The sequence below is a fragment of the Aulonocara stuartgranti genome (genome assembly GCF_965226115.1).
Source record: "Aulonocara stuartgranti genome assembly, chromosome: 4".
NCBI lineage: Eukaryota > Metazoa > Chordata > Actinopteri > Cichliformes > Cichlidae > Aulonocara > Aulonocara stuartgranti.
In genome coordinates, this window is record NC_138942.1 from 12,728,997 (window position 1) to 12,744,665 (window position 15,669).

At 43.9% G+C, this 15,669-nt stretch overlaps 1 protein-coding gene across 1 annotated transcript; it reads left to right on the forward strand.

Moving 5' to 3' along the window:
- Positions 1-9,127: 9,127 nt before the first annotated feature.
- Positions 9,128-15,471, forward strand: metrnla (meteorin like, glial cell differentiation regulator a). Its single transcript, XM_082531972.1, has 4 exons — positions 9,128-9,495; positions 11,177-11,565; positions 14,428-14,487; positions 14,627-15,471. Exons 1-4 carry the CDS (start codon positions 9,398-9,400, stop codon positions 14,938-14,940), a joined length of 861 nt encoding a protein of 286 aa, XP_082388098.1. The 5' UTR covers positions 9,128-9,397; the 3' UTR covers positions 14,941-15,471.
- Positions 15,472-15,669: the final 198 nt, after the last annotated feature.

Genomic DNA, 15,669 nt, shown 5'->3' on the forward strand with positions numbered 1-15,669 from the left:
ACATACACACACTTATTAGAGTCTAAAAGAGATGCTGACTGTAAAAAAAATATGCAATGTGTAAGTACTGGTGAAGTGCAACTTTCATTAGATACACTATACTGCCAAAAGTATTCGCTCATCTGCTTTCACACACATATGAGTGACACTTAATTCTTAATCCCTAGGCTTTGGTATCTGTCCACCTTTTGCAGCTATAACTGCTTCAACTCTTCTGCGAAGGCTTTCAACAACGAGTGTGTTTATGGGACTTTTTGAACATTCTTCCAGAAGCACATTTGTGAGGTCAGACGCTGATATTAGACAAGAAGGCCCGGCACACAGTCTCTGCTCTAATTCATCTCAAAGGTGTTTTATCAGGTGGAGGTCAGGACATTGTGCAAGCCAGTCAAGTTCACACCAAACACGCTCATCTGTGTCCTTATGGGCCTTTTTTGTGCACTGGTGCGCTGTCATGTTGAAACAGAAAGAGGCCATCCCCAAACTGTTCCCACAAAGTTGGGAGCATGAAATTGTCCAAAATGTCTTGGCATGCTAAGACATTTAGAATTCCTTTCACTGGAACTAAGGGGCCGTGCCCAACTCCTGAAAAACAACCCCACACCATAATCCCCCCCTTCACCAAACTTTACGCTTGGCACAGTCAGACAAGTACCGCTCTCCTGGCAACCACCAAACCCACACTCATCCATCGGATTGCCAGACAGAGAAGCATAAGTCGTTACTCCAGAGAACACATCTCCACTGCTCTAGAGTCCAGTGGCGGCATGTTTTACACCACTGCACTTGGTGATGCAAGGCTTGGATGCAGCTGCTCAGCCATGGGAACCCATTTCATGAAGCTCTCTATGGACTATTGTTGAGATAATCTAAAGGCCACATGAAGTTTGGAACGGACTGACTGAGCAGAAAGCTGGCGACCTCTGCGGACTTTGCACTATGCACAGAGGTCTACCATTTCATGGATGACTTGCTGACGTTCCCAAACACTTCCATTTTTACTTCCGCTTTTTTATAGTTCCACAAACAGTTGACTGTGGAATATTTAGTAGCGAGGAAATTTCACAACTGGACTTGTTGCTTAGGTGGCATCCCATCACGGCATCATTCTTGAATTCACTGAGGTCCTGAAAGTGAGCTCTGCGTGCGTATGTATTTGATTTTACACACCTGGGCCATGGAAGCGATTGAAAGACACAAATGCAACAAAAAGTTCTCATAGACTGTTACAAAAGATGGACATGTTGTCGGATCTAAAAAGTGAAGCTAAAGATTAAATGACCCAGTTCTTCACTTGATTTGTGACCTTTGGTAATACTTCCATGATGAGTTCATAGTCTCAGGTGCTACCATCAAATCTTACTGAATAAAACATGATATATTGCGTAAATTCTGAGATTGTGTGACCCTGTATGAGCATAAAGTATACCTCGGTTTTAATCAGACCTGTCCCTCACTCATCACATCCAGTTTCAGAACACCAAGATACTCATAAACTGTTGAACCTGAGGCTTAAAGATGGGACTTAACTAACCACCAACATACACAGTCTACCGTTTTAATACGCTGTTAGTGAAATTAAGATTGATTACAGGTTATGAAGTGGACTACTCATGTGAACTTGCTGTAACACCCAACAAGGGAATCCAGCTTATGCTTTTGTATTTTACCCATGACAGGACGTCTTGATTGGCTGTTAGTCAATATGTATTCTACACTCATCCGCTGATGATGACACATCTTCTGGTTATGCTAACCGGTCTTAGCATAACCGACCAGCAGCTACAGCTCTGGATAACGGGCGATCGTGGCTCAAGAGTTGGCAGTTCGTCTTTTAATCGGAAGGTTACCTGTTCGAGCCCCGTCTCGGACAGTCTCGGTCGTTGCGTCCTTGGGCAAGACACTTCACCTACCGCCTACTGGTGATGGCCAGAGGGGCCGACGGTGCGATATGGCAGCCTCGCTTCTGTCAGTCTGCCCCAGGGCAGCTGTGGCTACAACTGTAGCTTGCCTCTACCAGTGTGTGAGAGTGAATGAATAGTGGAATTGTAAAGTACTTTGAGGGTCTCGAAAAGCGCTATATAAATGCAATCCATTATTATTATTAGAACTTTCATGTTTATGTAGCCATCAAAGCCATTTTGACACAGTCACTCTTTATAGTAATTGAAGAAAGTACCTATAGCATTTAGTTTAGGCAAGGTTGCTGCTTGGATTGAACCTACAGGAGGCAGGATGCCCCCTTGCTTGCAGTGACTTTACCTAACATGTATCTGTACTGTTCTCACATAGGGGCAGTTGGACATTACACACACTCTGGACCAGGAGGCTGGCAGGTTAGAGCCCATTCAGTGTAGGGGTTTGTGTTCTCACGTGCACCTCTGTAGGGTGACATCTGGAGAAATTCAGGGCTGTGGCGCCTGTGTGTAAATGCTAAAGTAAATAAAGCTGTCAAATGCACGTGTAACAGTAAGAACTACATTATATGTCTCTAGTGTTAGGTCATTTGCAGTACTTTAGTAACTGTACCTAATCATTTTCATCACTGTAGCTGTAGCTGGCTTTCTTTTGTTTATACACGGCTTCAAAAAGTAAATCAGCAAGTGTGTGCATGGTTAAGTTGTCTTTGTTCACTTTTCACCCTAAACCACATGGCAAAAGCCAGGATGCATCTCCTCAAAGATCGCATTCTCTAAGTATAAAAAAGAAAGCCTAAACCAAAAACATAACTTCAACAACCATCAATCGACAATACCCAGGGAGTTTCACTAAACCGCATCTGCACTGTCAGATCGCTGCATCTCTGACTGCACAAAGCAGACGTGATGTTAAAATTCCAATAAAAAAAATCTGTTTTGCTGTACTGGCCTTTATGAAATCAATATTACTCCAATCTTAGAATGTGCTGCAGAGACTCCAAGAGACTTAAGGATTAGGCGCTGCCCAGGAACGATGCCAGAGTATGCGGGTATAGACAGAAAGAGCCGATCTCCTTGTGTGAGCCAGAGAACTTAGGAATTACAAAAGAAGGCGATCTTGCTTCTTCCCTCCCACCCCCACAGTTCCTGAGTCTATCATGGCTGTCACCTAGCATCAGCGAGCCTAAAGGCTGAAGCTTTTTGTGCCCAGCATCCTGGACTGATCATGCAAATCGAAGAATGAGCGCACCCATCAAGGAAGCTCTCATGCCACAGGGCCACGAAGAAGAAGGAGGGATGTGGGCCAGAGGAAGCCATGAGAATCCGATCACTGAGGCTAATCTGGTGAGCGGAAGTCGTCTTGCCTGTGATGGAGAAAAGGTGGTTTAAACATACACTTATACAGTGGATTCTGGGGTTTCATTGCCAAACTTGGCTGTAAAATGGCTGACTGCACACTTAGGACTCATCCATATTTGATTTCTGTGAAATCTGAAGAGAGAAGAGTTAAATTCCCCTTTGTCTGTGCTGCTACTTTTACAAGAATGTCCCCCGCAATCTTTTTATGCACCCTCAGTGCTGTGGTTGCTCAGGTCTCTCTGTGCTGCAGAGATTATAAAGGTGCTGACAGCTGAAAGTGATGAGAACAGCTTGGAGGCATCACTGGCTGATTTGCATGGACTTGACAATGTCACTGTGTTGAGCCTTTTCCCTGCTTTTCTCTTCCCTCTATTTCCCCCTCAAGCACATACACATGACCTATACATCATCATTGGGAGTGAATCAAAAGCATGGCTTTGTCTGCGCTGCCTTGCAAAACTTTTTTTGAATTTTGAGTGAGATGCTCCAGTTGCTGCATACTTCAAATATGTCACTACCCTCCCACACGCTCTCACACCGACTGGATTTTACCATCGACAGTTCAACCACTGACTAGTGCTGATGACATGTGGGAACTGCACTGTGGGGAAGAACAACATCATTGAAGGAAGTTATTAGGACTGACAAAATGATGTAAGGTGTTGGTAGAGAGACAAACACCATGTCAGTCCTCAGATATGACCGGTACTTCAAAATGACAGGGTTCCTGTTTACTGAGAGGAATGCGACAATCTGGAAGACAGCCAGAGAAGGATGATGACAGGCAGACGGCCTGTTGATGCTATCAGCGCCTTCCAATCTGCTTGCGCATACCACAAGATATCGGACATGGCTATGTGACTGCGGTTTACCGTGTGTCTGGCTAAGATAGTAGCCTCAATAAAACAGGTTGAGACTAGCTTGGAAAAAGAGCAACAGTGTGTTCATCAAACTGGTTTAACACTCAGGGGAAGTCTGTTGAAAATGAACTCCAGACAAACTTCAGATAAATAAACCCAGAGAGGAAAATGCCACAGACAACAATAGGTCTGTTTAGGAGGTTTTAGTTTTTGCAGCACAGTGAACAATAAGTTTATTCATCATCCTCCGTACTTACTAAAAAAAATGGTTCTCTTAACAACTGTTAGAGAGTTAGTTTATTGCAGACAAGTCTGATTTCTTGCTTTACCAAAGTGAAACCATTAAAGACAAACTAAGAGTTGAATAGGACACACACACACACACATATATATAAATCACATCCTGTCAGCAGCCTAATCTACTTTATGACTGCTTTTTCACCTGGAGGCTACCTAAAGGAATAAGCCATGTTCAGCAAGAGTTTGGGACAACAGGCTTGACAAAAAAACCAAACCCTTCCCCCGCAAAACTCCCCCGACTAACTCCCGAAACTCCACTGATTCTCTAGCTCACTATCCCAGGCTATATAACACATATTTACCAAACTCACTTAATCCTTTAATTTACGATCCACTTCAGTGCCTCTCTGTTGAACATCAGGGCTTCTCTGCCAAGTTTCAGTCTAAAAAACAACGGTAAGAGCACACTGTATGATTAGCTTTTTTGTTTTTCAGACTCGTGATTTGCCTCCCCCCAACACCACCAGCACTACTGAGACTTCTGACAGGTGGAGAGTGAGAGCTAAGCCTGCTTCCTTGATTCTGTGGCCGAAGAGAAAATAACAAACACTGGCAGCAAAAGAGCAAGCAACTGCAATAACAAGCTGAAGGCAATAATAGGATAAATCCCTTCTTTAACACTTAGTCAGTCTAACCTGACTGCCAGGTAGGTATGGCTGCAGTTTCATATAATTTTATTGTTTCAAACATGTGTAAATGCTCATACAAACGATGATGTAGTTTTGAAAGTGGCCTGTTATTGGTAAACTGGAACCAGCATTCACAATTACTCATTGACCACACTTGTTCAAAAATTTGTGGCGTGGAAATATGAGCCAATCACATGACAGGAACTCAGTACATTTAAGCATGGTTATGATGAGGGACTGACGTTCAAACATCAGAATGGGGAAGGTAATTTAATTTGTTGGTGCCAGATGGACTGGCATTTCACAAACTGCTGATCTGCTGGTATTTTGTGACACAAGCATCTATAGGGTTTACGGAGCATACTCCAGAAAAGAGACACTATACAGTGAAGGGCAATTCTCTGGGTTAAAAATGCCCTGTTGATGACAGAGAGGAGAGCAATAACTCAAATAACCACTCGTAACAACCAAGGTGTCCAGAAGAGCATTTCTGAATGCAGAACACATTGATCCTCGAAGCAGACGGGCTACACCACACTGGGTGCTACTGCTGTCAGCTAAAAAACAGAACACTGAAGCCACAATTCACACAAGCTCGCCAAAGTTGGCTCAGGGAAGACTGGAACAACAGCGCCTGGTCTGATGAGTGTCGATTTCTGCTGCAACATTCAGAATTTGGCACAAACTACAAGAAAGGATAAATCAATCCTGCATTTATCAACGGTTAAGGGCCTGAGCATTGTTTAAACACCACAGACTACATGAGTATTGCTGCTGCTGATGTCCATCCCTATATGACCACAGTGTATACATCATCAGATGGCAGCTTCCAGCAGGATAACAAGCCATGTCACCAAGCTCGAATCATTTCAAACTTGTTTCTTTAGGATGACAATGACTCAAATGTCCTCCACAGTCAACATATGCCAATCTATAAGAGAGCACCTTTGGGATGTGGTAGAATCAAATCTGGGGCAACTGTGTGACGCTGTTATATCAAAATGGACCATCTGAGGAAAGTTTCCAGCAATTTGTTAAATCTGTGCTATCAAACCGGTACTAATGAATTGTGCCTAATAATGTGCGGCAATGTCATAATGTCTCACTTAAATAAAAAAGACAGATATGAGAGACAGGAGTCCAGTGATTAAAATCCCCGTTTTTGGATCTCTGTCCTCCACAAACCTTACAACTACAGGACCACTGGGGGTCTGTTGTGAGCTAAACCTTAGCACTGATCTCTGCTGCACAAACAGTGGAAACCACATCACACATTCTCAAGAACCAGAGTTTAAACACAACACAAACGTAATGACTGTAATAACCACAACACTGCTCAACAGATAGATGTTACACTCACCACAGCAGAGCTCTTCCTTTCTCATTAAATGAAACATGTAGCACGTGATAACTCAGTGTGAGGGCATATACTTAAAAGACTAGTACAAATTAGGTTTAACGCACTAATTAAATTTAAGCAAGGTCATTATTTGTAATTACACTGTGTGTCTGTGATGTATCAGTGCAGGTGCTATTATGACTGATCCTCAGATGTCTTGCCTGGGCACGTCTTGTGTTTCTGTTACCTCATTGAGAAGTGCAGTGGCAAAGATAACACAAAAAGCAGATCATACACACGCGCGCGCGCACACACACACACCAGCCAGGCTTCTCATCCTTACTACACAAGCAAAACAAAAAAAGTTGCACAATGCCTGGAACAAGGCTGTGGATTTGTGTTTTCCTTATTGTTACAGCAACTTTACACTCTCGTCCTATTAACCGCTCATCAGCACATCCTTCTGAGGTTTGCAGGGGATTCTGAGTTGCCCAAGCTAGGACATGCACCCTGCATGTCAGGTCAGAAACGCAGAGGTGTCAATCATCACCGCAACCACAACCAATTTAAAATCCCAAGAAAGCAGAAAGGAAAAAAATAGCAGTTACAAACTGCGCTGGTTTTCCTTGTCAGACAGGTTTCTTTCCCATGCCAAATGGCTTCCAGATACAAAACAACTTTTTCATAAGAAGTCGTTGCGTAGGATCCATTACTAGAGCAATGAAAAGTTTATGTTTACTGATGCTGTAACCAACCCCGAAGATCGTAAAGTTCCTCTTGTTGTACTCGCAAACAGAGCTATGTGTAAACTATGATGTTACAAGTCACAAATCAACAGACAAAATAGATCTGAAGTCCCTGAGAGCTGTCTGGGGCCAGAGACTTTATATTAATGATGGCTGTAGCTACTGTCAGTACAAAGCACAAACTTCACACATTAGTGGGATTAAACACGCAGCAAGTCACATGATTTGTCAGATAATTTAAATAAAGATGTTTCAAAAGACAGCCCTGCAGCAGCAACTTCAGCTAATCCCCCTTAATTGAATAAATGGAAAAAGATTGATGAATGGATGTTTAAAAAGGCACCAAGAACACAAACATGGTGGTGAGGTCTTTGCCATGGTCTCCCCACTCTCCCCTTCCAGAATCCCTCTCATCTGAAAGAGGGGGAAAAGAAAACTATTACAGGATAAATTTAAATCGCAGAGCCCCTGTGACATTATTAACAGACATAATGGATAATACCATCATTACTTCCCATAAAGAAACATGCAAATTTGTTTTTACTTGACCAGTACTTGACTTTGATTAATTAACTCCTTCATGTGGCCAGTACTTGCAGATGTCTGCAGAGCTCCAGTCAAACCATGAGACCACAGCTGATAGTCAGCCCTTTTTTAGCCCTCAGATCTCAGTATAATGTACAATTGATGGTTGCTATAAAAGTATATGGCAAAGCTAAAGGCAAGAATGCAACTGGCTAAACTTAATTTGACTTACAAAGAGGGACTATGGGGATTTTTTTTTAAACCATTATAATACTAGAGTTTCACCAGCATGCCAGTATTGCCAACATACCACTTTTAGGTAATTGAGTCTATGCACCTTTCCTTTGAAAGGACACTGCCAGGAATACCTGCCACTTTACTTCCTTACCTCTTTACCCTCATTGCACTAAGATCTCATTATTTGACAGGGATCTTTGCGGCTCCAGCATCGGGAAACAATAGTATTTCTGTTCATAGAGACAGACACCCACAGAACTATAAAACACTTTATATGAGGGATATAAAAGACCTCTTACAGACTGATTTCTTACAAAAATAAATAAAGTTTATTCTGTTGAAATATTCAACGAATGTCAAAGTGTTGCAACTGCGGAGCTGCTGTGGTTTCTACACAAGTTTTATGCAACTTTCAAGTGCTGTCGGAACTTTTACATGAGTCGAGCAACTAACCAGAAAACAGTCACAGAAAATAACAGGGATATTGGGGATTGTTTGACATGATTATATTAACCAGTTTTAAGCAAGTTACCTTAACTCCAATCAGCAATCATATCAAGAATTCGATATTAGCCATATACTTATTCTTTAAAACATTCTGGTGTTTTCAGTCACAGAATAGGATTGTCTCCCCTCGGAGAAAATGATCTGTGTTTAGACAACTGACTACAACCCAACCTGTTAAAAAAAATCTCCTGGTGATGTAATTAACTTCTATTAATCTAAATGTGGCATAGCTATTTTTTTCAGCTGCTTCCTTGAGGGGTCACCACAACAAATCGTCTGCCCCCATCTCGCCCTTTCTTAGCATTCTCCTCTCTCATAACAATCCTCTGCATATCCTCCTTCACTACATCCACGAACCTCCTATGACCATGTCCAAACTATCCCAGATCCACATCCAACTTGGCCTCCTGACTTCTTGTAAGTGCCACCGTCTCCAAACCACACATGACAGCAGGTCTCCTCTCCACTCTTGCTGCTATGCTTCTGTCACAAATAACCCCTCTTCAGCTATGCCAGCTGAAGATCAATCATTTGATATACCATATATCATTAATTATGGCGCATTTACAACAGATAACGTTCTAAAATTCAACCAACTTTAATATTTGGAAGGACACAAACCCGCAAAATTTCGAACTTCTAAAATCGGAGTCTGAGATGAGGCCCCTGAACGCAGCATACACAGAGCGCTCGGGTGTGACGTAGAGCGCAATCAGGGCTGCTGAGGCAGACTCGGAGCTGAACTCACTCCACATTTAACGGAGGGCTGTCAGCGCTGCGCGGAGCTACTGAGTGAGTGTGTGTGTTTGATGGGGAAAGCGCTTTTAATCCCCTGAACTTTTCGAGAATAAAAGAAGAAACCCCGGGGAGCGCACGGAGCGGACCGTGGCACATGGAAACGCTATGCAGCTGGAGAGACGGCGGTGGACTTTATCGTAGTTTCACTCAAGAGGAGGCTAAGTGAGGCGAGATAAACATGCTCACCCCGATGCTGGCCTCCTTGCTGCCGCTTTTCCTTCTCTTTAGGATTTCTTTCTGCCAATACTCAAGCGACCAGTGCAGCTGGAAGGGCAGGTGAGGTCTACAGACTTTTTCCCCCCCCCCTTTTAACTGAATGTATTTTGAACGTCAAACTAAACTGCTAAATAAGAAAAAGCGAGGATGTGAGCAAACATGAAAGCTGCTGGTGGCGACCTGAAATGACTGTGACTGAAACTCAAGTCGCCGCGGTGATGTGGGAAGCAGGCGGCAGGGTTAGACGATAAATTAAAACAAAGCTAGCCCCTATGGTGGCTGTAGGAAACAAAAGATTTGTGTAGTTTGTGATATAAGTTAAGAAACTACCGTAATTTTTTGTGTGTGAAAAATGTAGTAATGTCAGAGACACGTGTGTTTGGGGTTGTTTTGGACGTATGAATGACACGATGGTTCAACCAAAGATTTTAATAACATGATGGGAGGACGTTGGAATACGAAAATAACATGTTTATGACATCCCACACACAAATCGCCTTTTTATTTTATTTATTTATCTTTTTTACTTATGTTTTATTCCCCCCCTCCCTTCCCCTAAAGAAAGTGTGTGTGTGTGTTGGACATATGCACACACTCATAGGCTCAAAGTATTAAAGGTAGCCACACAGAGATGTATGATTGATAAACGTCAGGAAATGAAGCATGCACTGGAAAGTTTCACCTCCCATCAAACATCTGCTGAAATCTGTTTTGCAGTTCAGAACTGCGCCTTAAATAAGTGTGGTTTTCTTTTTTGTTGTTGTTTTTTTTCATCATCCTGCAGTCAGGAGGGGCTGCCCATACTTTTGAGCTTTCCACCAATAATCTGTTGTTCATTAGGCAGACTCTTGACTAATCTCCTTTAATTGCCTGCAGAAGTGATGAAGTTAGAAAGGACTTAATTAGAGGCATGCTGAGGAGAGCCTGGTTATGGGGCTGCAGAGGCATATGCTCAGCATGTGCTGCGGGTTCCTTTTGAGATCTATGGCAAATTTTGAATTTCAGCATCTCATTTTCAGGAAACTGGGCGTTTCTCCTCCGGAGTCAAACCGCTAGCTTGGCATGTGTATGCTGGTAGACTGCTGATGGCTTCCTGCCTCAGGCTTTGCCACAGAATGACTGACAGAGCCGGAGTTTTCAAATCCCGACCAGGCATTAAGTTCTGGAGGGAGTCATTTGGTCATGCTGGCGCCAGAGGCCGAAGTGCTGCCCGGACAAGTCTCTTCCAGTCTCTTTGGTTGCTTGAAAGCAAGGGGAGGTTCGGTGCGTGACCTGCATTTGCACTTGCATGCTGCAGTCCCAGCTACTGTTGCTGCTGTTGTCTGCCCAGAAGCCCCTGTGTCCCTCCATTCATCCATTTCTGCCTCCAAACCCTTCCCAAAGGCAGCTTGCCAGTGATGCGTTTTGCCAAAGCGCTGGGCGGAACAATGCGGTACGGGGAGTGTGTGTTGGGAGCTGAGGTCATTTTGGCTGCTCCGGCTCGTGACTGGTCATGCAGCCAGTCTTGCGCACGGCCTTAATAATGCTTCAGGAGGAATGTGGTTTAATGTCCTTTGGGTCTGCCAGAGGTCTTCAACTTGGTCAGTTAATTCAGGCTATAAATGCCCCCAAAATCATTTTTAGATTAGTGAATAAGTCTCTTTATTCTTTATTTGGGTAAAGGGGGGTTGAAAAAAATTAAAGCTTTCCAGAGAAATGCCACTTTTATTGCAGCTTGTGCCTTTTTCTTTTCTTTATCCAGCGGTCTGACCCATGAAGGCCACACCAGGGATGTGGAGCAGGTGTACCTACGTTGCTCCCAAGGCTCTCTGGAATGGCTTTATCCCACAGGGGCCATCATCGTCAACCTCCGACCCAACATGGTCTCTCCCGCCGCCGCTCGGCTCTCTGTCTGCATTAAACCCTCCGCCGAGTCCAGCGGCACCAACATCTACCTGGACCGCAACGGCAAGCTGAGGTTACTGCTGCCTGAGCAGGACCAGGCTCAGGGCAAGGTGCACTGCTTCGGCATTCAGGAAGGGGCCCTCTTTATTGAGGCTGTCCCCCACATGGACATCAGTCGGCGGATTACGGCGTTCCAGTACGAGCTGGTCAGTGACAGGCACAAGGCGGGGCCGCACTTGCTCGTTGGTAAGATGCATCTTTGACATCTTTAGTGATACCCCTGAAAACTGCTGCTTCTTTGATCTGTGTAGCTCCTATAAAGGCCTTACTTTAGATTCCCTCTAGAACTGAGTGCCTTTGTGCTCTGCCCCTGTGGTGCACACCGAGCACTAAATGCAGCCATCTACTGGTGGAAACTTTTATTAGGTTGGACTCTAATAGTAGGAAACTTAACATTTGCTCCAGCACACTGCAAATACTACATCCAAAGACTTTTTTTTTCTAGTAGCATTGTGTTTACATTAAGGATTTTTTTGGGGGGTGGGGGTTCTTGTCAAACTCATATTTTCACCGTGAGGATTAAAAGGTCAAAATCGGCTTTTAAACTTTAGTTTTTCGGGATAAAACGTTCACCTCTCAGCTCATTTTACAAACATTCTGACTGGATTTGACTTGAACGTTGCACTGTAAGCTTCTATTGTTTTCTTTTTTCTTCTTTTTTGCCTGGCTTGTGTGTGGAGGGGCACAGTCAAACAGAGGGCCTCCAATGGAAAAACAGCCGTGTATTTTCACGCTGCGTACCTGCCAAACCTGCACATTTTCAAGCTGTGCAGCTATGTTTTTTTTCCCTTCTCTTCCACCTAAAGCAAAATATGAGCAGTATCAGGCCCACATCTGTTTTTACGGCTCTCTTGGTTCACATATTCACATCCTGCGTCATTATCTGGCACAGCAGACAGAAACAGACAGAGAGAGGGTTAAACGTAGAGTAGGAGTTGTTTTGACCGCATTAGCTCGCTCGGCTCAGCTCTGTAGTATAATCTGCTGCTGTAATGTGGCCTAAGATAGCACTGGGATGATTCACAAAGACATTGGTCTCGTGTCATCTGAAGCCTGGAGTCACAGATTGATTGCTGCTGCTCCTCCTTCTTTTTCATGTTTCTTCTTTTCCTCTTCTCTCTGACCTACTGTGCTGGGATTGAGTTGCTCACCATCAAATTGGAATGTATCTCCAACCAGATGTTGGGAGGAACTTCTAGGACCATATAGGCTTGTATTTCCCTTGCTGTCACTCCCTTAACCTCCCTTTCAGCTCGCTTGACTTATTCTCCCTTTTCCTGTCTTCAGTCTCACTATTTCCTACTTCTTAATTTTCTTTCTTGCCTATTTATCATTCTCGTATTTTTCCTTTTCGTTCCCCCCCCCCCCCTTCCTAGTTGTTTGAAGTGGGTTTCGTCTCTGCTGAGCGGTATTAGCAAGTTGTGCTCCATTACAGTGGAATGCATCTGGTCCCAGATGTTTCAGGGACACTCTAATGTGCCCCTCCACTCCCTCCTTTGCCACTCCTCCCATCCCTCATCCCTCTGTGCTCCTGTGAAGTGGTTCTGATCAGAGTGGCGCTGCATGTGCAGAGGGCCAGAAAGAGATGCTGACTCGGTTCTCAGCCCATTCCTGCGGTTCTATTTCATGTTTGACTTCCTTGGAGAAAAACATAAAAAAAAAACCAACCTCTGCTCTGGGTGAGGTTGGCCTCTCTGAAGTCTTGGCTCTCCAGCTGCTACTAAGCCATCCAAGCTTGTGGCTGTTTGACCCTTGAGCCCTCTTTAGTGATGTCGCAGTGCCTTGTGTTGCTACACTAGCTGACCTCAAAGATCCCTCACCTCTGTACACCCATCATCAGACAATCCAGCTAAAAGCTAAAAATAAGGTTAAGCTGTGCTCCTAAATATGACCAAGGGTGAACATCACCGCTTTGGCAAGAAGTCTTATTAGATGTATTGCACACACCAAATTAATATTTATGCTCAGTTTTATGACTGGTTGTGCAAATTAGGGTGCTTTCCAGTGCACCGGGCCCACCTGAGTTAACATTTTTTAAACATTCTTCCACTTATTTTGTGGTCAGACGACTGCTCCTTCCTCACCCTCAACCCACTGCTGACTAGACAGTCCTCTTTTTGCTCCCACTCCTCCTCCTACCCCCACCTGCTTCAGAGTACTACTAAGGAAAACCAAAGCAGGTCTAGGGGTTAATAAAGGCATTCTGGTTAGGACAGCCACAGGACCACCTGAGTCAACTAATCACGGAGTTGACTGCTCTCATTAAGGGCCCTTTCTACTGCTATAAAACAGTCTGGACGAGGGGGCAGGCTGAGTTGCTGCTATGCAGACCCCAATCAAAGGTGAAATGGTGCCTGGAGCAGACTTTTAAATAATTGATGTGGGCTATTGTATTTAATTCACATTTTCTTTTTGGAAACTAAATTACCTGCACTTTAATTGCCCTGTGCCTGTGTAATGCAAGATGTGCACGAAACCGGCAAAATCTATCCTCTGTTTGCTTCTTCTGAATGTGGGCCCCCCTTGATGTTATAGTTGCAGTCTAAGTAGGCCTGCTGGAGTGCTGTGAGAGCTCAGGTCAGATGTAACCTCTACTAGTTTTGCTGTTCTTATACCCGTCATCTGGTCCTTGTTTGTCATGGGGTGTCAAGGGGTTCCTGTTTTGGCAAGGGAAGCTGACTGAACAGCTCCCAGGAGCATTAGACATGCATACACACACACACACACACACACACACACACACACTCTTAGCTTTTTGAGTTGTGCTTACTATCAGCAGCGTGCCTTTGTCTGGTGTATAACTCTGAGCTCAGCTGAATCCTGGTCTCTCATTTCTAAATAAATATTCATTTGTCAGGATGGAAATGACTGTGACCCTAATTGTCTGTATGTGAGGAACACTTACTCAAACACAGCCACAGATGTGTGTTTACTGGAAGTCTGTGGGCCTGTTAACACGATTTTTATCACGCCACATGCATTTTTTAATTTTATTTGCACACCATTTTTCTCTGAACTCATCCACCCTCTTTCTTTATTTCCACATAGCGTCCTGTCAGCCCTGCAGTGACACTGAAGTGCTTCTAGCTGTCTGCACAAGTGACTTTGGTAAGTGCTGTTTTGAAGAATTATAGGCTTCCTGCTTCCTGCTGCTGCATGGTTGGCGTCGATGTCCAATACAAACACACAGTTTGAAATATTGCTGTTACCAGTCTCTAAATCCCATCTTCCTGCTTGGTTTTTCCAGTGGCACGAGGCAGCATTAGGAAGGTGGATCAGGAGGAGGAGCACTCATCTGTCACTGTGGAGATCAGTCGCCTTTACAGACAGAAAACCCAGGTCTTTGTATCTGGGGGTGTCAGGGTACGGAGCTGGACTGGCCGTATCAAAATGCCCCTTCAGTGTGGGGTGAGGTCCGGTGAGGGGGAGTTTTTGTTCACTGGGGCCGTGAGGTTTGGGGAAGCCTGGATGGGCTGCGCACCACGCTACAAAGACTTCCTGCGGTTGTATCATGAGGCACAGCAGCAGGGCACCAACCCCTGTCACGTGGACACTAACTGAGCAGGTCATCTGCCCACATTTGGAGATGGAACAAGCCCTCAGTAACTGAGGAGACTGGCCCAGTGGCCCAGAGCCCCTCTCCTCTCCTGCTGCGCCGTGACTCTTTGGAGACAATGGCTGGAGCTGCTGGATGTTGCCAAGCAGCGTGCTAGCCGAACGCCGGTGATGCAACGTGGAATGTGTTCAGACCGCCTTTCTCACGCACGAGGAATCGCAAACTTTTAAATGTAGCAGACCCCATTTGGTTTTTATGTGTATAAAATGTGAATGAATATTGTACATTTTGAAGCTCTGTGTGCTTTGTTCAAAATCAAAACAAAAACAAAAAAAACGTGATGTACAGTTCTGAATTTATTTCCTATGACAGATGTATAAAATGAAAGACTCTTATTTTGTTTAAAAACGTATTGCAGTTTAAAACCTGAGTTATTTTTTTTCAGGTTGTACAATTGTTTAAAAAAAAAAGAAACCAAAAAGTTTTTTTTGTTTTGTTTTTTTTGTCACTGAGAAGAATAAAAACTTTTATTCCCATGTGCATGCTTACATGTGTGATGTTTGCATACTCTTCATGTATACGTGTGTGTGTGTGTGTGTGTGTGTGGTGGCAGATTTTAGACAAAAGTATTAGTAATCGGAAGATAATTATTTAACTGCTTTGACTTTGACTAACTTGAGCTTTTATTTCTAATTTTATATTTTAGATAAAACTATGGTGGCCTGTAGGTACAA

Bases quoted from the DNA above. Each gene is read 5' to 3' on its own strand.
- metrnla (XM_082531972.1), top strand. From the start codon at position 9,398: ATGCTCACCCCGATGCTGGCCTCCTTGCTGCCGCTTTTCCTTCTCTTT. The intron at 11,566-14,427 runs GTAAGATGCATC...ATTTCCACATAG, and splicing joins GGGGCCGCACTTGCTCGTTG to CGTCCTGTCAGCCCTGCAGT. The intron at 14,488-14,626 runs GTAAGTGCTGTT...TGGTTTTTCCAG, and splicing joins TGTCTGCACAAGTGACTTTG to TGGCACGAGGCAGCATTAGG.